At 46.7% G+C, this 24,235-nt stretch overlaps 1 protein-coding gene and 1 long non-coding RNA gene across 2 annotated transcripts in view; one reads left to right on the plus strand and one right to left on the minus strand.

The window, feature by feature from the left end:
* The window catches only part of DTWD2 (DTW domain containing 2), a 177,404-nt gene extending 165,341 nt beyond the window's left edge, over nucleotides 1–12,063 (minus strand). Inside the window, exon 1 of the mRNA XM_001512622.4 lies at nucleotides 11,874–12,063. Within this exon, the coding sequence (XP_001512672.1) occupies nucleotides 11,874–12,007 (134 nt within the window). The 5' untranslated portion in view covers nucleotides 12,008–12,063. The remainder of the gene's footprint in view (nucleotides 1–11,873) is intronic.
* LOC103164762 lies at nucleotides 11,039–22,363 on the plus strand. The gene is made up of 3 exons (XR_484320.4): nucleotides 11,039–11,227; nucleotides 11,314–11,460; nucleotides 21,906–22,363. It is a non-coding gene; the product is annotated as an uncharacterized LOC103164762 (long non-coding RNA).
* The last annotated feature ends 1,872 nt before the right edge of the window (nucleotides 22,364–24,235 follow it).

Here is a 24,235-nt window from a genome sequence, read left to right on the forward strand (position 1 = left end):
GCCCGCGATGGCCTCCGGGTTAGACATATGCTGAGCCTCCGGCCCTCTGTACCAAAATCTAGACAACCGGTGCCTTGAAATTAAGCAAGTTCCTTCACTAATTGTGCCTTGATTTCCTCATCTGCTAAATGAGGATTAACCTTATTAATCGGCGAATCATGAAAAACAACTTAAAAGTACCCGACTGCTGCACGATGAAGAATTAAATAGAATGAATAGATGGCCGATGTTATCGAAATAGGCTTAAAACAGGGCCGAAGGGTGGCGGTGCCTGAAAAAACCTCCCCCAAGGTGTAGGCCCGGCAAAATTTCTCTCCGACCACCTCGATGCATGCCTAACAGTCACCTCTGGAAGTCGAAGGCAGGGATTTCAAAATAAACTCAGCGATCATGGCAAGATAGAACGGAAGGGGTTAGCCTGCACAAATAGAAACGACTCTGAAAGCTTTGGCCTTCAAGGTAGCTGTGATTTCAAATTGTTTCAACGATCGGCAGTGCTCAAAGCTGATCGATACCGGGTAATACTAATAGTTGTGGTATTTGTTAAGTGCTTACTTTGTGCCAGGCACCTTACTAAGTCCTGGGGGCAAATACAAGCAAATGTTGGCTGCCGTGACTTTGGGCCAGTCACTTCACTTCTCTAGGCCTCAGTTAACTCATCTGTAAAATGGGGATTTTGAGACTGTGAGCCCCGCATGGGACAGGGACTGTGTCCAACCCAATTCGCTTGTATCCACCCCATCACTTAGTACACCGCCTGCCACATAGTAAGCGCTTAACAGATACCGCAATTACTATTCTTATTTTTCTTCAATAAACACCACCGATTGACTGTGATGCTAAGACAGTCAGAGACGGATTCTAATTTCAGAGGGGTCAATATTTCCTGAGAGAGGTCTCTTGCTATGGAAACCTAAAATGATAAATACTTGCATGAATATTTATCTGTTCAAAGATGACAGTGCTGACAGTGAGATTCTTTATCAGTATGTGTCAATGTGGCTGAGGAGCCCAACGCAATGCTTTCCACATAGCAACTTCTCAATGGCATTTATTGAGCGCTTACAATAATAAAGTAGCCTTTCACTGTTGCATTTGCTACCAACATGAGGGTCAATAATAATAATAATAATGATGATGGTATTAGTTAAGCGCTTACTATGTGCCAAGCACTGGTCAAAGCATTGGGGTGGATACAAGGGAATCAGGTTGAACCACGTGGGGCTCACAGTCTTAATCCCCATTTTACAGATGAGGGAACTGAGGCCCAGAGAAGTGAAGTGACTTGCCCAAGGACACGCAACAGACAAGCGGCAGTCCTGGGATTAGAACCCACATCCTCTGACTCCCAAGCCCATGCTCTTGTCACTAGGTCATGCTGCTTCTCAAGCCTATATGTTTTTCCTCAAAGCTTTTAATTAGTCAGACATTCAGCTATTTTCCAGTTCCTCAAAAGCAGTCCCTTTGATTCATTTCTTCCTTACATACTGTATTTTCCCACATAACTTCTTCTACCACATAACTCCCCCCTCCAGCCCTTATTTTCAAGGAGAAAATACAAGGTTATTTTTGTACATAGGAAGGGGGGCAGGGGGGAGAGACAGAGAGAAGAGGTCAATTCAATGAGTGCCTGTTTTATGCAGCACTTGAGAGGCAGTCTCAAGTTACTCCCTACCTTTCTCTTCCTCCTCTTCTTTCCTCCTTATTTTATCTCCTCTTTTTTAGTCTGATTTAATTCCCCATGTGATACCCCTTCCCTTGTTTGGGGTTGTAAAAGTTATGCAGAAAAATGGGTCAGAAATGCAGCTAAATACGCTATCTCCTATAATCTCCTTAAATCCATATAATCATCAACCTCCCTAGCCTTAGTTCTGACCTGACATGTACAAATGGTCAAATCATGGGGGCAAAGGAGTGGAGCCAGTTGCTCGAGATGCATTCTTCAGACATCCTGACATACAACAGGCTGATACGTATATATCTGTATGCATCTGTAATTTATCTATTTATTCATATTAATGTCTGTCCCCTCTAGATTGTGAGCTCACTGTGGGCAGAGAATGTGTTTGATGTTACACTGTACTCTCCCAAGGGCTTAGTACAGTGCTTTGCATGTAAATGCTCAATAAATTTTATTATTAATAATAATAATAATAATGATGATGAACATAGACACCAGACCCAGATGTAGTGAATCAACTTTCATTGCAGTTTTTTTATTTGTTTTTTATGGTATTTGTTATGCGCTTACTATGTGCCGCGCACTGTACTAAGCGTTAGGGTAGATACAAGCTTATCTCGTGCAGAGCATTTGGGAGAGTTCAATATAACAGAGTTGGTAGAGCCGTTCCCTGGCCATAATGAACTAGATGGAGAAACAGACATAAATATCACTAAATAAGTATTTCAGATACGTTAGTTAAGTTCTTACTATGTGCCAAGCACTACACTCAGTGTTGGGGTAGTCAGGGGATCACTTTTTTTAAATGGTATTTGTTAAGCGCTTACTATATGCCAGGCACTTCACTAAGCGATGTGTCGATACAAGATAATTGGGTAAGACACATTGTTGAATTTTTTTTAATGTTATTGATTGAGCGCTTAAGTGTCAGGCACTGCACTAAGCACTGGGGTAGATACAGGTTGGACACAGTCCATGTCCCATGTGGGCTCGCAGTTTTAATCCCCATCTTACAGATGAGGGAACTGAGGCTCAGAGAAGTTAAAGGACGTGTCCAAGTCGCACAGCAGACAAGTGGCAGAGCAGGGATTAGAACCCAGGTCCTTCTGACTCTGAGGCCCGTGCTCTACCCACCAAGCCATGCCAGAATCCAAACTTTCAAACACGTTAGAGGAGAAAACTATTTCCACCACCTAAGTATTCTATTTTTTTTTCTTTCTTTGGGAAGCAAACATACCAATAAAAGGCATCTAGTGTCTCCCCGGTCAGAGGGGGGTAAGGGGGGGCAGGATATGACTGTTACGGTTTAGGGGGAAGAGGAGGAGGAAGAGCGGGAAGGGAAAAGGAAGCAGCCCCTTGGAGATTAGTAGCAGGGGTCATATCCTCAAACTCATCTCCCTCCCAGCCCTCATTAAAGCCCATCCATTCGATCGTATTTATTGAGCGCTTACTGTGTGCAGAGCACTGTAATGTTCACTGGGTTATAACCAGTAATCATTTTAAACCTCATTAGAGGGGAATCTTGCATTCTCTCCCTCGCCTGGACTGTAACGGCAAATAGAAAGGCGTGAGTTCAGAAACCATGTTGCTTAGCCAGCATTCAAATCACGAGATCGTTGACTCGTGTTAATTCCAACTGAGGTTAATTGGGGTTACCTATGTACATTCTTCACAGACCAGTGGGAGAAAGAACCGTGGCCAGCTTTTCTGTTTTAGAAGATGATTCTCAGTCTTGTCATCATGCCTCAGAGTTGCCAAAGAAGCACATCTCACAGGGAAAAGGAATCAGCTGAGCATTTGCAAAAAACATGCCTGTGCTCATCAGTTAAACCAGACAAGAGGTGTTTTGAGACATCTGGGGAGGGGCAGAGCCGGAAGGTTTTGTAGGTAACAGTAAATGCAAGGCAAAGTAATGCCCTGCATTCACGGACACAACTCTAATTTTCGAGTCCCGTTATGTAAGCTCAAAAGAAGCAGCCTAGCTTCTTTAACAAGAAAATGCAGTGTTCAGCTCATGTCCGGGTGATATTGCCGGCTTATCAGATGACTATCAAGATGCAGCTATGAAGCGCAACTGAACAAAACCAATTTTTGAAACTTGTGAGGCTGGGACAACTCGGGCAGTGAGACTGCCAAAATGAAAAATGTCTACCCAAAGGGGCAAATAATGGCTACTTATTGTCAACCAAACATTCCGAAGATGCTTTGGAAAACTCATCGTGAGCATAACTGCGGTGACATGAAGCTAGGCTCTTCCGACCTGTCGAAATCAAAATAAACAGCTGTCAATTATTTTATATTTGGCCGCAGGGTGCCATGGGTTCAACTGTGTGCTATCCAAATACCACTCTGGTCAAGTGACACGAGTAAATCGCTAAGCATGAATTTCAAAAGAATCCACGTGTCCAGGTCTACATCCTTTGCTGCCGAGTTTTACAGACCAGCATCATCAGGAAATGACTGTCAATGTTTTTGCTCCATGACTCTCCTAGGATTCCCATGTCCTATTTTTCCTCCATCAACTGATCGTATTTATTCGGTGCTTACCATGTGCAGAGCACTGTACTAAGCGCTCGGGAGAGAACACCCCAACAGAATTTATTAGAACCCACGTATCGTTCCATTTCTAGCATAGGTGTTGCCAAAGCGCTCAAAGAATTGTGCTGTGTTTTGTTGAACAATCAAGTCTCTGGGCTTGCCTATTCACTCTCGGTGGTGGGGGGAGAGAAACGCATCCTTTGCAAAAGACCTGCCAGTTGCAGTCTGCAACAATGGAAGAGAGTAGCAGACACTCATTTGCCATTGAGAAATAAAACAAATTGCCCCAGGGCCCTGAGAGGATTGGATTAGAGTCCTAGTCAATCAATTCCTCTAACTTCAGACAGATCATTAATTTCTTTCACTCATCACCACCAGAGTACAGGGAAGCTCTCGTCCCGCCTCCTTCACGTGACCTTGCCATTCCCCATCTAAAGTTATTTTCATTCCATTCTAATAAATCCCAATACATGTCTTCAATGGTAATAACATTATTCTGGAGTGCCTGACCAGAAAATACTTCAAAGCTCGTATTTAAAATTCACAATTTTAAATAAGGAAAAAGAACGAACTCTCAATCGCTGCCCCAAAATGACAAGATTCCTAATGATGATAATAATCATAAGTGGGGTATTTGTTAAGCGCTTACTATGTGCCAGGCACTGCGTTAAGCGATGGGGTAGATACAAGGTAATTGGGTTGGACACCGTCCCTGTCCCACATAGGGCTCACAGCCTTAATCTCCATTTTCCAGGTGAGGGAACTGAGATCCAGAGAAGTAAAGCTTTTTGCCCAATGTCACATAACACACCGTAACAGGGCCAGAATTAGAACACAGATCTTCCTGACTCCCAGGCCCGTGCTCTGTCTACTAAGTCACGATGTTCCTTCTTAATAACTGTATCTAGTCACCTTCACCTCAATTCCTAAAGCTATCACAATTTGGCTTGATCCTACTTAACAAGCTCCAAGTCATCTACATCTCATTCACTACGGACAACATCTCTACTCCCTATCATTCCTCCAACGTAATCACTGCGGACATTGGAAAGGATCCTCAGAACTTTCCAGTGCTCTTCTCAAACGAAATAGTGATGAGACACCTCCGGCACAAAACTCCAGATAAAATAACATTAAAAAGGTAAATCCTTTTTCCACCCTTTTCCGCCTTCAGTATGCCTTGCCAGAATGGACCAGTCTAAGTTAGAAACAGCGTGGCCTAGTGGAAAGAGCCCGGGCTTGGGAGTCAGATGTCGTGGATTCTAACCCCGGCTCCGCCACTTGTCAGCTGTGTGACCTTGGGCAAGTCACTTAACTTCTCTGTGCCTCAGTTACCTCATCTGTAAAATGGGGATGAAGAGTGTGTGCCCTACATGGGACAACTTGACGACCTTGTATCTACCCCAGCACTTAGAACAGTGCTTGGCACATAGTAAGCGCTTAGCAAAGACTAACATTATTAATATTACTATTAGGAGGGAGAACGGGCACTGAATCCCCATTTTACAGATGAAGTTAAGTGACTTGCCCTAAGTCACAAAGGAGGCAAGTGGCAGAGCCGGGATCAGAATTTAGGTCTCCGGACTCCCAGGCCCACGTTCTTTCCAATAGGCCACACTATTTCTTGAAGAAAAAGAACATTCTTACTCCTTTAACAAAAGATCAATCACTGGTATTTATTTGGCACTTACTCTGTGCAGAGCACTGTACTAAACCCTTGGAAGAGCACAATCCATCAGAGTTAGTAGCTACGTTCCCTGCCCAAAAACAGCTTACGGACCATAGTTTACAGAAGGGGAGGAGACATTAATATAAATTACAGATGTGTGCAGAAGCGCTGTGGGACTGGGGGTAGGGTAAGTATCAAGGGCTTAAAGGGTAAGTGACACAGAAGGGAGAGGGTGAAGGAGAAAAGAGGACTTAGTCAAGGAAAGCCTCTTGCAGGAGACGTGATTCTAAGAAGGTTTTGAAGGTGGGGAGAGATATGGTCTGACATAAATGAAGGGGAAAGGAGTTCCAGGCCAGAGGGAGTTCATGAGCAGGGGATCAGAGGAGAAAAGGAGCATGGCCTAGTGGATAGAGCACGGGACTGGAAGTCGGAAGGGGCCGGGCTCTAATCCCAGCTCCACCACTTGCCTGCAAGTGGACAAGTCACTTCACTTCTCTGTGCCTCAGTTACCTCATCTGAAGAATGAGGACTAAGACTGTGAACCCCAGGAGGGAGATGGACCGTGTCCAACTTGATTTGCTTGTATCTGCCCCAGCGCTTAATGCAGTGCTTGGCACATAGTAGGCACTTAAATACCATTTAAAAAAAGAGACAGAAGCAAGGTACGACGAGTGCGTTGGGGTTAGGGGAGCGAAGCACGCGGGCTGGATTTGGCGACAGATGGACTACGTAGGCTGAATGAGAGTGATGAATCAGAGGCAATGCCAAGGTTACAGGCTCATGAGACAGGGTGGATAGAGGTGTTGTCCACGGTAACGGGAAAGATGGGGGAAGACAGGGTTTGAGGGGCAAGATGAGAAGTTCTGTGCTAGACGTGTTTAGTTGAAGGTGCTTGCGGGTCATCCACGTAGAGATGTTCCGAAGGCAGGAGGAAATGCAAGACTTCAGAAGAGAGAGAGGTCAAGGCTGGAGAGGTAGATATGGAAATCATCCGCACAGTGATGGTAGTTGAAGCTACGGGAGCGAAGGAGTTCTCTGAGGGAATGGGGGTAGATGGAGAAGAGAAGAGGACCCAGAACTGAGCCTTGAGGGACTCCCACAGTTAGAGAGCGGGTGCCCGAGGAGGAGCCCAGAAAAGAGATCGAGAAGGAGCGGCCAGAGAGCTAGGAGAAGAACCAGGAGAGGACGATGTCAGTGAAGCCAAGGCGGGAGAACGTTTCCAGAAGGAGACGGTCCCCCATGTCAAAGCCAGCTGAGAATTCAAGGAGGACTAGCATGGAGTACAGGCCATTGGATTCGACAGGAAGGTGGTCACTGGTGACCTTAGAGGAAGCAGTTTCAGTGGAGCGAAGGGGGGTGGAAGCCATCTCGGAGGGTGGCAAGGAGACAATCGGAGAGGAAATGGAAGCAGTGGGCGCAGACAACTCGGTCAAGGAATTTGGAGAAGAACGGTAGGGGGGAGATGGGGCGATTCCTGGAGGGAGCCGTGGGGTCATGGGAAGACTTTTTTAGGATAGGGGATTCATGGGCAGGAAATAACAAAGGACAAGAAATCATTTGGAAGGAGACGGTGCTATTCTCCACCCAAGTAAGGTCTCGAAATGAAACCGACTTGCTTCTGTTTTGTTTTTATTTTTTAGCATGATATTTTGACAGTATAATTTCAAAACACATTCGCTTTCCAGGACATTCCTTAAATGAGCAGTCTAAAAGTTCAATTAATGTAGTGATTCCTTAGGACATAAACAATTGAGGAGCTGGGTTCCAACCCCGGCTCTGGATTCTAACCCCGGCTCTGCCAGTTGCCTGGTCTGTGACTCTGGGCAAGTCACTTAATAACTTCTCTGTGCCTCAGTTTCTTCACCTGGAAAATGGGGATTCAATATCTGGTCTCCTTCCCATTTAAGACTGTGAGTCCCATATGGGATAGGGACTGTGTCTGACCTGATTATCTTGTATCCACATCAGTGCTTAGTTCAGTGGTTGGCACATAGTAAGCGCTTAAAAAATGCCACAGCTATGATTAGTACTATCACTATTCACGCGATCTTATCATCTCACTATTCACGCACACAGGTGAGGATACCGCTCAACATTTAGCATAGTGGATAGAGCACAAGCCTGGCCGTCAGAAGTCATAAATTCTAATCCCTGCTCCGCACGGGTCTGCTGCGTGACCTTGGACAAGTCACTTTAACTTCTCTGTACCTCAGCTACCTCATCTGTAAAATGGGAATTGAGACTGTGAGCCCCACGTGGGACAGGGACCGTGTCCAACCCCATTTGCTCGTATCTGCCCCAGCGCTTAGTACGGTGCCTGGCGCATAGTAAGCGCTTAACAAATACCACAATTATTATTATTTAGGCGCAATAACCAGGCATTCGACTGTACTTTGAGCCAGTGCTTGTAGCAATAGCTGCCTAATTTCTTTGTATCTCCTGAATTTTCCAAGGGTTCTGGTCCCTTACATCTAAACCAAGTCACGGTAGAGAAGAGCAAAAATCCTAGGCTGTGTGATCTGCGGTATTCAAGCTTTCGGGTCTTACGTCTATCTATCCTATACACTATGAAAATGCTCCTTTACGGTTCACGGTTTCTGTGATACCCTCATAGCAGAGCTTAAAATCACAGTGCCGTTTCAGCAGTCTCTCTTGAACTCGTTGTGGGCAGGGAATGTCACTGTTTATTGTTGTACTTGTTGTACTTTCCCAAGCGCTTAGTACAATGCTCTGCACACAGTAAGTGCTCAATAAATCCGAATGACTGAACCACAACCTAAGTCACCTTGCTCTGGCCTAAATTTGGGTAGTTATCGGGTAACATTCGAAAAAGTCCTCTGGGTTAAACTCAAAAATACAGTTTCCGCTTTCGGTGCCGTCACGACTTTAGAAATGTATGGCCTGCATGCTCTGCTAAATGTTGTACAGGCGCATGTGATGGCAGTATCATTTATGATGCTTTTCATAGTACAGTGGGCAAGTGCAATATTTGACAATAGTGAACAATAGTTCGAGAAGAAGAAATGTGAGCGGAAATAATAGAGGAAATTTCCCGATGGCAATCGGTAATATGCAAGGCAAATTGCCTGGGTAGAATGCTTTGAGAATAAAGCGCTGTTGAACATGTATTTTAATTTGATTCTATATGCCACTGTATTAACGGATATCTCTATTTCCAAGCACAAAGGTGAGGTGGGAGTGAGACGTGAAACGGTGGGCCCTATCCCAAAGTGATCAAAACAACAGTGGATCTAAGAAGTGCCCATTCTTGCAAGGTGACACTGTCTGGCAATGACTAGGGGGAGAGGGAGGAGCAACGTGATTTCCCTTTGACACAAAACCGGGGTAGGATATTTAGCACGTCAGGCTAAACTGGAACTGGACTTCCAGAAAACGGAAAGGGCCGAAGGCCGTGAGAAAATGGCAACACGCTGGGATCACAGGAACTAAGAAGGACACTGATTATGAAAGTTGTGGAGAATGTTCGGCTATGAACGCGGAACAAAACAAGATACATTGGCAACAAAGAGAAAAACAAGAGATAAGTTGTGAAAACAACACGGTCCGTTTAATCGAGACGACGTTCTAGAGATGTAACATTAAATGGCTACGACAAGAAACGAATCATGATGAATAAAAAAATAATTTCAGCACCCTTCTGGGGAATACGAACGAGACTGTGGTTGTTTCTTTTTTAAAAAAAGGGAAAAAAATCCCCAAAATAGCAAGAGAGGGAGGTAGATTCCAGGGAGGGAATAATAGTCTCCTTTCATCTGTAAAATGGGGATTTAGAGTGTGAGCCCCAAGTGGGTCAAGGACCGTGTCCATCCTGATGAACTCGTATCTACCTCAGTGCTTAGAAGAGTGCTGGGCACATAGTAAGCGCTTAACAAGTACCATAATTATTATTGTTACTATTCCTTCATCTAGAACCACTGTCAGGAAGACTGGGCGGTCTTCCAGCGTGTTTCTATTGTGGTGAGATTTTACCTATAGACTTTACGATGCCCACGTATTTACTTACTTCATTCCTAAAGGAGCCCGGGCCTGGGAGTCAGCAGGACCTGGGTTCTAATCCTGACTCTACTCCTCGTCTGCTGTGTGACCTTCACTTTTCTGTCCCTCAGTTACCTCATCTGGAAAATGGGGACTAAGATCACGAGCCTCATGTGGGATATTCTAATCTCCCCCGATTAAACTGTAAGCCCGTCAAAGGGCAGGGGCTGCGTCTATCTGTTACCGATTTGTACATTCCAAGCGCTTAGTACAGTGCTCTGCACATAGTAAGCGCTCAATAAATACTATTGAATGAATGACAGGGACCGCGGCCAACCCGATTTTGCTTGTATCCACCCCAGCACTAAGAACAGCGCCTGCCACATAATACGTGCTTAACAGATACCATTAAAGAAAAAAAAAAAGGACCGGATTTAGTGCTGATATTGCACCAGCTCCCGCCCCAAACCGAGGCCCGGGGCCTGAACTTCAGGCATGCCAGCCATATACGGTGCCATCTGCTCCTGCAGTGAGTTGGCAGGGCTTGGGGGTGGACACGGGGTGAGCCCGTGGTTGGGTAGGGATCGTCTCTGTTGCCGAATCGTACTTTCCAAGTGCTCAGTACAGTGCTCTGCACAGGGTAAGCGCTCAATAAAAACGATTGAATGAAGAAAGGAACGGACCACGTTCTTGCTGCTCCCTGGGGCAGTTCCAATCAATCGATCGCGCGCATCTACTGAGTGCTTACCACGTGCGGAGCACCGTACTAAGTTACGGGGAGAGCACACCACCACAGAATTGGCAGACGCTTTCCCTGCCCCTGACGAGCTTACAGTCTAGAAGACCATCCCAGGAGGATGAAGGGAGGGAGATGGAGAAGGTGGGAGGCACGCACGGGAGTGGATTTTTACCATCATCTTCATCCGAGCAACGGTCGTACCGTGTGCGGGGCACCGTACTAAGCGCCGGGGAGAGTACACTACAACAGAGTCGGGAGCCACGGTCCCTGCCCGCAACGAGCTTACAATCTGGAGGGAAACTCAGTGCTCGAAGATTGGCCTACGCTAAAATTGTCTTCTCCGTTGCGTCCTCCGGCTCTCGGCCCATTTCCGTGAACCCATCACTGTCCAGTCTCCTCCCGGAACGAGCCGCACGCACTCTCTGCCTCCGCTTAATTTCTTCCGACTCGCTTCTTGAGCGGCTCCACTGGGGTTTCCGCCGGCTACCATTTTGTGCCTCTCAATCGTTCCCGGGAGGAACGCCCTTCACAGTGCTGCAGCAGGTCCGGGGTGGTGCCGGGCCATACGGTGGGCATCTATAAGTAATGATAATCACGGTGTGTGGTAAGCGCTGACTAGGGGCCGGGCACCGGGTTGGACACGGGCGAAGGGGGTTGGATCCGGTCCCCCTCTCAATCCCCATTTTACAGGTGAGGTCGCCGAGGCCCGGCTCCGGAATTAGAACCCATGCGTGACCTTCCGACCCCAAGGCCACCCTGCCGTCGCCCCTCAACCCTGTCAAAAGGGTCACCGGTGTCCCACTGTCGTCTCTGGGAAGGGCAACGCTCATCTTGGAGGTAGAAAGGGCGTGGCGGCCGGTTTTGGGAGGGCGGGGGAGGACAGGGGGACGGCCGGGGGGGAGGGAGGGAGGATAGTCTAGATAGGCCTAGTTTCTGTTTTGGACATGTTAAGTTTGAGGCAATGGCAGGACTTCCAAGTAGAGATGTCTTTAAGTCAGGAGGAAAGTCGAGACTGCAGACAGGGAGATAGACCTGAGAACTAGGGAGGAAGATTTAGGAAATATGCACATTAGAGGTGGTAGTTGAAGCAATGGGAGTGAATGAATTCTCCAAACGAGTGCCTGTAGTTGGACGATAGGAGACCCAGAACTGCACCTGGAGGGACCCCCACAGTTAGGGGCCGGAAGGCAGAGGAAAGGCCTAGTCTGCCTCGTCCCCCATCGCTGCTTCCCGTTCGGCCCCGCCCTCACCTGCAGCGATTGCATTCCGGCCTCCGCACGGCCGTTTCCACCGGCAGCTCCCAGAGTCCGCCGGCGTCCTCGCCGCCGATCTCCCCGCCATCCCCCGCCCGGGACTCCGCCGTTCCCTCCGCCGCTTCCGCCATGTCTCTCCGGCCGGGCGACGGCGGGGCGCCGCTAGGTGGTGCCAGAGCGACGCCGCTCGGGCAGCGCCGGAACCCGTCCGTCACAGCGACGCGGTCGCGCGCATGTGCGCGCGCGCGCGCGCTTCGGGCCGGAAATTGCGTCACTGCCTACGTGCGAGGGGCTGAGGAGACGGACCCTTCGTCGGGGCTCTGTAATGAGCGGCACGGTATTTGGGAGGCGCTTCCGGTGTGCCAGGCGCTGTGCTGAGCGCTAAGGCGGATCCAGGCCAGTCCCCGCCCCACGTTGGGCCCGCAGTCTCAATCCTCGTTTTGCAGATGAGGGAACTGAGCGCCGCCCCCCCCCCCGGGAAGGGACTTGCCCGAGGTCACACAGCTGACCGGAGGCGGGATTGGAACCCAGGACCTTCTGCTTCGCAGCCGCTTCTCTGAGCTGAGCGCTTTGATTGAGTTGGTAGACACGGTCCCTGCCCACCATGAGTGCGAAGCAGTGTGGCTCGGTGGGTAGAGCCCGGGCCTGGGAGTCAGAAGGTCATGGGTTCCAATCCCGACTTTGCTACTTGTCTGCTCTGTGACCTCAGGCAAGTCACTGCACTCCCCCAGGTCTCATCAGCGTGGCTCGGTGGAAACAGCCCGGGCTTGGGAGTCGGAGGTCATGGGTTCGAATCCCGGCTCTGCCACTTGGCAGCTGCGTGACTGTGGGCAAGTCACTTCACTGGGCCTCAGTTCCCTCATCTGGAAAATGGGGATTAAGATTGTGAGCCTCACGTGGGACAACCTGATGATGCTGTATCTCCCCCAGCGCATAGAACAGTGCTCTGCACACAATAAGCACTGAACAAATACCAATATTATTATTATCGGGGAAAGGGGGATTGAGACTCTGAGCCCCACGTGGGACAGGGACCGCGTCCAACCCAACCTGCTCGTATCTGCCGCAGCGCTCAGGACGGTGTGTGGGACATAGTAAGCACTCAATAAATGCCCTAATTACTCATCTAGAGGGGTCCAGGTCCGAGGGCCCTGAAGCAGTTTTCTTCCGCTTTCCACCCAAAATGAGACCAACCCATTTTTGCCATTTCCCCAACCCTGGTTTGTTTTTTTTTTAATCCCCTTAGCGATGATGCCCAGCGTTTAGTAGGAATTTGGACTGCAGGTACACACTGGACCAGTGATTCCTAAAACCTTTTACTGAGTACTGATTGATAGCTTGGAGCCACTTTAGATTTGCCTTACACTTCCCGTCTCACACGGGGCTCACGGTCTTAATCCTCGTTTTCCAGATGAGGTAACTGAGGCCCAGAGAAGTGAAGGGACTTACCCAAGGTCTCACGGCAGACAGGTGGCAGAGCTGGGATTAGAACCATGACCTTCTGACTCCCAGGCTCGTGCTCTATCCACTGCTCCATGCTGTTTCTTCTCTACCCCAGCATTTAGAACAGTGTTTGACACAGAGTAAGGGCTTAACAGCTACCATAAAACAAATAACCGTTTTACAGAAGGGGCACAGGGGATGGGAAGTGACTTGTCCAAGGTCACACAGCAGACAAGTAGCGGAACTGGGATTGGAACCCAGGTCTTACGACTCCCAGGCCTGTGCTCTATCTTCCCATGCGCTTTAATCCTACCCTCAAGACTCATGTATTTTACACAATATGTCGTTCAGCGGTTTCATCGGTCTGATATTTTTTATGGTATCTGTTAAGCACTCATCACTTGCCAGGCACACTCTGTACTGAGCACTGGGGTAGCTACAGTACAATCAAACCAGACATAGTCCCCGTCCCACATGGGGCTCACGGTCTAAGTCACTTGGAGAAGGAGTAAATCCCCATTGTGCAGATAAGGAAATGGAGGCACAGAGAAGTTAAGTGACACGTCCAAGGTCACAAAGCAGACACATGGCAGAGCTGGGATTAGAAACCTAGTACCGCCTCCGAGGCAAATGCCCTTTCCATTAGGTCACACCGCTTCCAAGCACATACTGTGTGCAGAGTACTGTACTAAGTGTTTGGGAAAGTACGGTCCTGATGTATTCATACAGCTTCCTGCTTTATCCTCCTTGTTCCAGCTTTCACTCTCTAAAATCATTTTCGTCCGTCTCCCCTGTTTAACTGTAAAGTCCTCGAGAGCAGAGAATATGTATCTTGCTAGGTGCGCTCTGTCTAGCCCTTAGTAGGTACTCAAGAAATACCACTGAATGATTGAGCTTGCCGTTTATCCCTGTCGGTTTGACATTTCACACCCAGAAGAACAGAGTGACTGCAAACTGAGATTTCCCCGTTTGCTCCCTCTTAAAAATCCCTGAGTCCTCGTTGTTTACCATTAATCGATCAATGATATTTATTGAGCACTTACTGAGTGCAAGTGCTGTACTAAGCACTTAGTTCCCTGCCCACAATGAGTTTAAGTACACCAGAAGAGAAGTGGCACATTCCCCGACCGCAAAGACCTTCCGTTTCTACGGTTCTCCTCCATCCACTTACGGATCCCTTCGAAGAACCCCAGCAGGTTAGTAAAGCCCAATTTCCCCTTTTGGAAACCCACACTGTCTTTCGTCCAACAGACTGTTTTCCTTCGTGCTCAATTAATCCACCAATCAATGGTATTTTCGGAGGACTTACTGTGTGCACAGCACTGTATTAAGCTCATGGGAGTATATAATACACCAGAGTTGGTAGTTGCTCAGTGATACTAAATGTAATTATTGATTCTCATCATTTTCAATAGTAATGATGGTGTCTGTTAAACGCTTACTATGTGCCAACCACTGTTCTAAGCGCTGGGATAGATACAAGGTAATCAGGTTGTCCCACGTGGGGCTCGCAGTCTTCATCTGCATTTTACAGATGAGGTAACTGAGGCACAGAGAAGTTAGGGAAGCAGCGAGGCTCAGTGGAAAGAGCCCGGGCTTGGGAGTCAGGGGTCATGTGTTCGAATCCCTGCTCTGCCATTTGTCAGCTGTGTGACTGTGGGCAGGTCACTTAACTTCTCTGTGCCTCAGTTACCTCATTTGTAAAATGCAGATGAAGACTGTGAGCCTCACGTGGGACAACCTGATTACCCTGTATCTACCCCAGCGCTTAGAACAGTGCTCTGCACATAGTAAGCGCTTAACAAATACCAACATTATTAAATGCCTTGCCCAAAGCCACACAGCAGACAAGTGGCAGAGCCGAGATTAGAATCCGCGTCCTCTGGCTCCCAAGCCCGTGCTCTTTCCACTAAGCCACGCTGCTTCCCTAATGTACACTCAGCTCCGCTGTAACGGGAGTTTTCAGTAGAATTTTGGCCAGGCGCTGGTAGGGAGGTAGGAAATGTTCCTCTGGCAAAGTGAGCCTGTTTGAATAGAGCCCACCATGATAGAGAAGAAGCGGTTTGTGCAACTGGCCATGGCAGTGTGTACACAGTGTGTACTAGAGTGTGAGTTTTGGTAAGGAAGGCTGGGTATATAGAGGTAAAGCAATCTGCCAATGTAGCAGTGTTACATGCTTGTGCCAGGGGTGCAACGAATTTCCTCTCCAAATTCCTTCAGAACTCTCAAGAGGCCCAGGGATTTGTTTACGCCTAAGCTGATCGATTTGGTCTCAAACATCCATCCACTGTAAAACCAGTATTTGCCTGTGGAATCTTTCTATTACTTTTAATAATTACAGAATGCACCCCTTACCCACAGTAGTCCAGGGACCATCCTGTTGATTCCTTTATCTGTTTCCTGATTTTGATGTATTTGAATTTGTTTTATTCTCAATGAATCAGTCAATCAATGGTATTTATTGAACATTTACTGTGTGCAGAGCACTGTACTAAGCGCTTGAGAGAGAACAATGCAACAGGTTTTGCCGTTCCTTTGAAGCTAATTTTATAGTCCATGTTGGCCCCCTGAATTTCCTTTTTGCACCTGGCCTGTCACTCTTGATGCTCTAAACTGTCCTCATTCGATACATTTCTCCTGCACTTCTAAGATGATGGTTTTGAACCACCTTCTAGTGAGTCACTTTCTTTTAGCTACTGTTTTCAGCTTCTAAGGTACACATTTTTATCAAGAGTTTCCTCGTCTAAATTTAAATACACTTATGTTGTCTTTTGCCAAGTTTTATGAAATTGATCATTCAGTGATCGGTTTGAGTAACTCAAAAGTTTTTATATATTTCAACTTCCCTTTTTGGGGAAAGCCCCAGAATTCTGCATCAGAAACATTTCCACCAAAGCAAAAGGAATGAACACACACATACAGACCCCACCTCCCCCACCCCCAAAGCCTGGTTTTGTTGATTCCTCAGCATGGTTTAGTGGAAAGAGCATGGGTTTGGGAGTCAGAGGGCATGGGTTCTCATTCCGCCTCCTCCACTGGTCTGTTGAGTGGCCTGGGGCAAGTCACTTAACTTCTCTGTGCCTCAGTTACCTCATCTGTAAAATGAGGATTAAAAGTGTGAGCCCCACACAGAACAACCTGATTACCCTCTATCTACCCCAGCGCTTAGAACAGTGCTGAGCACATAGTATGCACTTAACAAATCTCATAATCATTATTATTATTATTATTTGTTGAGTGCTTACTTTGCGCAAAGCACCGAACTAAAAGCTGGATAAGAGTAGAGTGTGTAGGCTAAATTGGGCACAACCGGGAGTTTAATCTAGGAACGGGGACAGAGGGGGAGAGATTGAAATCATAAAAACAACAAAAATCACATAAGATAGCATGGAAAACAATAAAAACAAGCAGAACTAATGTACGTTATGAATAAAGGTTCATCGTTACAGCAGACCAGACTAGAGTCCAGTGGGCCAAACCCTTCCTGGCATTCAAATGCTTCTACAGCTTCTCCTTCCTTTCATTCCTTCATTCGATCGTATTTATTGAGCGCTTACTGTGCACAGAGCACTGTACTAAGTGCTTGGGTGAGGACAACAGAACAGTAAACAGATATGTCCCCTGCCCACAGCACTGCCCAGACAGGTTTCACAGGGCTGCGGCCTATTATTTTATTGATTAATCATAGTAATTAATTATTTCTAGGGCTGTGGTTCTCTGATTATACTTTATCAACATTAATTTAATTACTATTAGTAGTCGATTACCATTGTTATAAAATAAAACACCAGCTACCTAGGAGTCATTTGATATCATTTATGTCTGCACAAGCAGGTACGGAGAGTCATGTTGACTCTCGGATGCTAAATCTAAAAATCAAGTGTAAAATGAAAAACCCTTCCCCTCCCTACATTATGCTCCAGTGCACTTATAATCCTCACCATTTTAGGTTCTCTCAAGTTTTCTAGAAGACATATTCCATTATACCAGGTTGCAGAAATAGTTTAAAACCCCTCAGCAGAAGGAAAGTTAAAAATGATCCTGTAAAGCAGATGCCACAAAAAAGGGTGAGAAATCACATGTAAATGAAAGCCTACTTTAGCGCAGCAGATAGGAATGTGTATGAGCTGTATCAGTAGTCCACTGGGGCAGACCCATTTGGTGTGTTTTAATTACCTTTTAAAATGTCCTTTTTGGTCGATGCTATACATAAAGCCTACTGTTCAAGGAATGCGTTAAAGCCAAAGTTCTTGTAAAATGTGGGAAGTGAAATACATTACTCTTTTCAAAGAGATGGCAAGCTCCATTTGACATAGTAGGCCAGAGGATGGCTTAGAGGAGTGTCGCATCCCTCTTCTGAACACTGCGTTGTGTCCTAAGTATAATAAAAACTGGAAAGTAAACCATTGTGGGTACACGGCTTTCTGAAAAACTCCGTTAATATGAATCGATCAATCGTAGTTATCGTGCAGAGTCCTGAACAAAGACAATATAACAGAGTTGATAGACACATTCGATGCCCACACTGAGCTTACAGTCTAGAGGGGGAGACAGATGTTAATAGAAATGAATTATAGATTCATTCATTCAATAGTATTTATTGACTGCTTACTATGTGCAGAGCACTGTACTAAGCGCTTGGAATGTACAAATTGGCAACAGACAGTCCCTGCCCATTGACGGGCTTACAGTCTAATCGGGGGAGACAGACAAAAACAATAGCAATAAACAGAATCGAGGGGTTGAACATCTCATTGAAACAATAGCAATAAATAGAATCAAGGTGATGTACATCTCATTAACAAAATAAATAGGGTAATGAAAATATATACAATTGAGCGGTCGAGCACAGTGCTGAGGGGAGGGGAAGGGAGAGGGGGAGGAGCAGAGGGAAAGGGGGGAAAAGAGGGCTTGGCTGAGAGGAGGTGAAGGGGGGTAGAGGGGGAGCAGAGGGAAAAGGGGAAGCTCAGTCTGGGAAGGCCTCTTGGAGGAGGTGAGCTCTCAGTAGGGCTTTGAAGAGGGGAAGAGATTTAGTTTGGCAGAGGTGAGGAGGGAGGGCATTCCAGGACAGCGGGAGGATGTGGGCCAGGGGTCGACGGCGGGATAGGCAAGAACGGGACGGTGAGGAGGTGGGCGGCAGAGGAGTGGAGCGTGCGGGATGGGCAGTAGAAAGAAGGGAGGAGAGGTAGGAGGGGGCAAGGTGATGGAGAGCCTTGAAGCCTAGAGTGAGAAGTTTTTGTTTCGTGCGGAGGTCGATAGGCAACCACTGGAGGTTTTTAAGAAGGGGAGTGACGTGCCCAGAACGTTTCTGCAGGAAGATGAGCCGGGCAGCGGAGTGAAGAATAGACTGGAGCGGGGAGTTACAGGAGGAAGGGAGATCAAAGAGAAGGCTGACACAATAATCCAGCCGGGATATTATGAGAGCCCGTACCAGTAAGATAGCTGTTTGGGTGAAGAGGAAAGGGCGGATCTTGGCAATATTATAAAGGTGAGACCGGCAGGTTTTGGTGACAGATTGGATGTGTGGGGTGAATGAGAGAGCCGAGTCAAAGATGACACCGAGGTTGCGGGCTTGAGAGACGGGAAGGATGGTCGTACCATCCACAGTGATAGGGAAGTCAGGAAGAGGACTGAGGGAGCCATAGTGTACTTTCCCAAATGCTTACTACAGTGCTGTGCACACAGTAAGCACTCAATAGATACGACTGAATACATGAACGAATGAAAGGGAGCAGGGCAATGCAGAAGGGAGGAGAAGAAGAGAAAGTGAGGGCTTAGTCAAGGAAAGCCTCTTGAAGGAGATGTGCCTTCAATAAGGCTTCGAAGGAGGAGAGAGCAATTGTCTGTCGGATATGCGGAGGGAGGACATTCCAGGCCAGAGGCAGGACGTGGGCGAGAGGTCGGGGTGAGACCTCGAGAAGGTTGACATTAGAGGAGCAAAGTGTGTGGACCGGGTTGTAGCAGAAGTGTAGCGAGGTGAAGTAGGAAGGGGCGAGGTGATTGAGCACTTTCAAGCTGACGATCAGGAGTCTCTGATGCGGAGGTGGATGGGCAACCCCTGAAGGTTCTTGAGGAGCAGGAAACATGGCCTGAATGTTTCTGTAGAAAAATGATCCTGGCAGCAGAGTGAAGTGTGGACTGGAGTGAGGAGAGACAGGAGGCTGGGAGGTCAGCAAAGAATCTGATGCAGTAATCAAGGCAGGATAGGATAAGTGCTTGAACTAATGAGGTGGTGGTTTGGATGAAGAGAAAGGAGCGGATTTTAGCCATACTGTGAAGGTCGAAACACCAGGAGTTGGCGACATATCAAATACGTGGGTTGAACGAGAGAGATGAGTCGAGGATAACGCTGAGTTTATGGGCTTGCGAGACAGGAAGGATGATGGTGCTGTCTATGGGAATTAATATCATTAATTATTATTAATATTATTGACCATGATCATTTAAATTGCTAAATAACAATTTTAAATTATTCAGTGGTATTAATAAGCAGTGTCACTATTAGCTACTGAAGATATTAACATTGACAGAAGTATTTTAAGGTTTATTTTGCTGGAAATCGATAGACAATCAATCAGTGGCATTTATTCAAGCATTTACTGGGTGCAGAGCACAGTACTCAGCGCTTGGAAGTGTGCAGAGTACAATAGAGTTAGTATACACGCTCTCTGAGCTTACAAGCCCAAGAAGCTTACAGTCTAGGTCCTCTGGCCTGGAACTCCCTCCCCCTCCATATTTGACAGACCACCACTTTCTCCACCTTCAAAGCCCTTTGAAAATCATATTTCAATCAATCATATTTATTGAGCGTTTACTGTGTGCGGAGCACTGTACTAAGCACTTGGGAAAGTACAATACAACAATAAACAGTGACATTCCCTGCCCACAACGAGCTCACAGTCTAGAGTAGGGCAGACAGACATCAATACAAATAAATAAAATGACAGATTTATACATAAGTGCTGTGGGGCTGGGAGGGGGGAAGAGAAAAGGGAGTAAGCCAGGGCGACGCAGAAGGGAGTGGGAGATGAGGAAAAGCGGAGCTTAGTCTGGGAAGGCCTCTTGGAGGAGCTGTGCCATCAATAAGGCTTTGAAGCCAGGAAGAGTGATTGTCAGATTAGAGGAGGGAGGGCATTCCAGGTCAGAGGCAGGATGTGGGCTAGGGGTCCGAGGTGAGACAGGCAAGATAGAGTCAGAGTGAGAAGGTTTGCACCAGAGGAGCGAAGTGTGCGGGCCGGGTTGTAGAAGGAGAGAGTCGAGGTGAGGTAGGAGGGGGGCAAGGTGATGGACTGCTTTAAAGCCAGTGAAGAGGAGTTTTTGAGGCCTTCCCAATTAAGGCCTTTTCCCCTCCTCCCTCTCCCGTCTGTGTCACCTAAGCCCTCGGGTCTGTACCCCTCAAGCGCTCGGCATTCACCTCACTGAATCTCAGCCCCACAGCACTTACGTATCTGTTCATAATTTTTTATATTTACGTCTGTCTCCCGGCTCACGTACCCTCTCAGGAAACGTGTCTATCAACTCTGTCGTACTGTACTCCCCCAAGTGCTCAGTATAGTGCTCTGCACAAAGTAAATGCTCAAGAAGTATCCCTGATTGATCTAGTTGGGGGAGGCAGGTACTAAAATAAACTACATGTAGGGGGAAACAACTGAAGCATAAATGCGGTGGGAGTGGGGTATCTAAGTACCTGGGGGATTTAGGATTCAAGTCTATAAGTTTTATTACGTTCATTAATAGGGTGGAGGAATTTTAAAATATGTAAACATGATTAGCTTCATTCAAGGAGATGGATAAATATTTCATCACTTAAATCAGCCTTGAGATTAAAAATCCCTCGAGGCCTACAAAAAAATAACAATAATAATAATTACAGTATTTGTTAAGCACTTACTATGTGCCAGGCACTATACTAAGCACCGGGGGAGGGGCGGGGGGGCAATACAAGCAATTTGGGTTGGACGGAGTCCTGGTCCTACAGAGGGCTCACAGTCTTAATCCCCATTTTACAGACGAGACAACTGAGACACAGAGAAGTGAAGGGACTTGCCCAAGGTCACACAGACCAGAGGTGGAGCCGGAATTAGAACCCATGACCTTCTGACTCCCGGGCCCGTACTCTACCCGCTACACCATGCCGCTTCAATCCAATAAAATAAAAATACCTGCTGGAAAACTCTGCACTGGCTCTGCCGGGCTCCACCGCATGTCTGCTGGGTGGCCTTGGGAGATTCATTTCACTTCTCTGGGACTCAGTTGCCTCATCTGGGAAATGGGGATTGAGACCGTGAGCCCCAAGTGGGACGGGGACTCTGCCCCACCTGATTGTTTTGTTCACCCCAGTGCTTGGAACAGTGCTTGGCACCTGGTAGGCACTTGACAAATACCACAGTTATTATGGTCCCTCTATAGACCGTGAGCTCATTGGGGGCAGAGAATGTGTCTGTTGTTATATTGTACTCTCCCAAGCACTTAGTACAGTGCTTTGCACATAGTAAGTGCTCAATAAATAAATACAATTGAATGAAGTTAACTGATACCATCCTACTACCCATACCAACCCATTTAACCCCTTTTCTGTTTCACTAGGTTAAGAGAATGAAGAACAATATCAGGCCACACGAATAACACCAATACGGTCAAGAATGATCTTCACAAGCTCAGAGCACATGGAAGAATTGGTTGTTTATCAGTTCCAGTCACCGACAGCCAGGAAGTCCCCTCACCCTCCCAAACTGCAGACCTTCCTCATCCTTTGCAGTGAAGCCTAATCAGTCCTGATCATTGAGCACTAACCGTGTGCGGAACGCCGTACTAAGGACCTGGGAGAGTACAGTGCAACAGAGTTCCCCATCCACAACGAGCTCACAGTCTACAGTCACCGTGGTCCTGGCATGGGCCGAGTTGAAGATCTTTGGTCGGTAAAAGGCTTTTGCTCCACTATCAGAGCCTGTTTTAGAATGAAGCCACTCTCTCAGTAGTTGTTATTCTTATTATTGTTGTTATTATTAAGTGCCGTCGAGTCGTTTCCGATTCACAGCGGCTCCGTGGATATACTTTCTCCAGAACGTTCTGTCCTCTGCCATAATCCGCAACCTTTCTAATGGTTTTTCCGTTATTGTTGTTGTGGTCTCTATCCATCTAGCAGCCGGTCTGCCTCTTCCATGGTTTCCTAGCAGTAGTGTCTTCTCCAGAGAATTAGTCCTCCTGATGATGTGTACAAAATATGCTAATCCAAGTCGAGTCATTTGGCCTTCCAAAGACCGCTTTGGTTTAATTTACTCCAAAATCCATTTGTTTGTTTTTCTTTTTTCAAAAGAATCAATGTTCTTTCTGTCCTGTTTTTTCACTGTCCATACATTGTCATTGGAAACACCATAGAGTTGACAATTTGTATTTTTGTGGCAATTGTTACATCAGCACATTTCATGACTATTTCCTGGCTCTTCATAACAAGTGTTCCTAACATTAATCTTTGGCATATTTCTTGACTACTGGTTTCTTTATTATTGATTATCGATCCCAGGAGAGAAAGATTGTCAACTATTTCAATCTTCTCTCCATTCACTACAGATGTGTCAAAACTTCCAGTTGTCATGATCTTTGTTTTCTTTACATTCAGAAATAGGCCCATCTTTTTGCTCTGTTAACTTTTAATAATAAGCCCTTCAAATCTTCTTCACTTTCTGCTGGTAGGGTTGTATCATCAGCATAACAGAGGTTGTTTATATTCCTTCCTCCAGTCTTTACTCCCTCTTCTCTTCATCCAATCCGGCGGCTTCTCTCACCCGGCGGCTTCTCTCACTAGGTATTCGGTGTAAAGGATGAACAGATAAGGCGATAAGATACATCCTTGTCTTACACGGTACTAATGGGAAACCAATCTGTTTCTCCATATTCTGTTCTTGCTGTAGCCTCCTGTTTGTCATACAGGTTCCTTATTAATGCAATTAAATGGTCTGGCATACCCATTCTCCTTAATGTGCTCCAGAGTTTCTGTGAACCACGGAGTCAAAGGCCTTACTGTAATCAATAAAGCACACGCTGACTTCCTTTTTTAAGTCTCTCGTCCTCTCAGTTATCCAGCGGACATCAGCAATAATACCCCGCGTCCCTCGTCCTTTCCGGAATCCCACTTGAACATCGGGCAATTCATGTTCCATGTAGGCTAGTAGTTGTATTAGTAGTAATAATGATATTTATTGAGTGCCTTGCGAGTGCAGAAGCACAAAACCTGTTCTCTGTTCTAAAGGAGCTTACGTCCTAGGGAAACTGACAGAGGAATATTAACTAAGCAAATACACAAACGATGGATGTAAATAAATAAGTGTGTAAATGCAGTCTTGACTCTACCCCGCTGCACTGGGTGGGGGAGATATGTTAAGAGAATGGATGGCAACAGGATACCAAATAGTTGCCAAAGGGCGAGCTGGAATTGGGAGGACAGAGGAAATACTTAAGAATGCAGTAAAACAAAGCCTCAAGCAGTGCTGCATCTCAGCCGAAAACTGGAAGTTCGTCGCCACTAGCGTGGCACGCTGCAGTCAGAAAAGGAGTGGTTCTTTTCAAGCTGAAGTTTCGGAAGAACCGTGAAACAAGGTAAATGCAAAATCTGGGCCAGGTGGGCAAATAACAAATATAATAATAATGTTGGCATTTGTTAAGCGCTTACTAAGTGCTGAGCACTGTTCTAAGCACTGGGGTAGATACAAAGGTAAACAGGTCGTCCCCCGTGAGGCTCACAGTCTTAATCCCCATTTTACGGATGAGGTAGCTGAGGCACCGAGAAGTTAAGTGGCTTGTCTAAGGTCACACAGCTGACAGGTGGCAGAGCCGGTGTTAGAACCCATGACCTCTGACTCCTAAACCAATGCTCTTTCCACTGAGCCATGCTGTGAATATGTCAATACAGCGAAGGG

Source organism: Ornithorhynchus anatinus, chromosome X5, assembly GCF_004115215.2.
Source record: "Ornithorhynchus anatinus isolate Pmale09 chromosome X5, mOrnAna1.pri.v4, whole genome shotgun sequence".
NCBI classification, from domain to species: Eukaryota; Metazoa; Chordata; class Mammalia; order Monotremata; family Ornithorhynchidae; genus Ornithorhynchus; species Ornithorhynchus anatinus.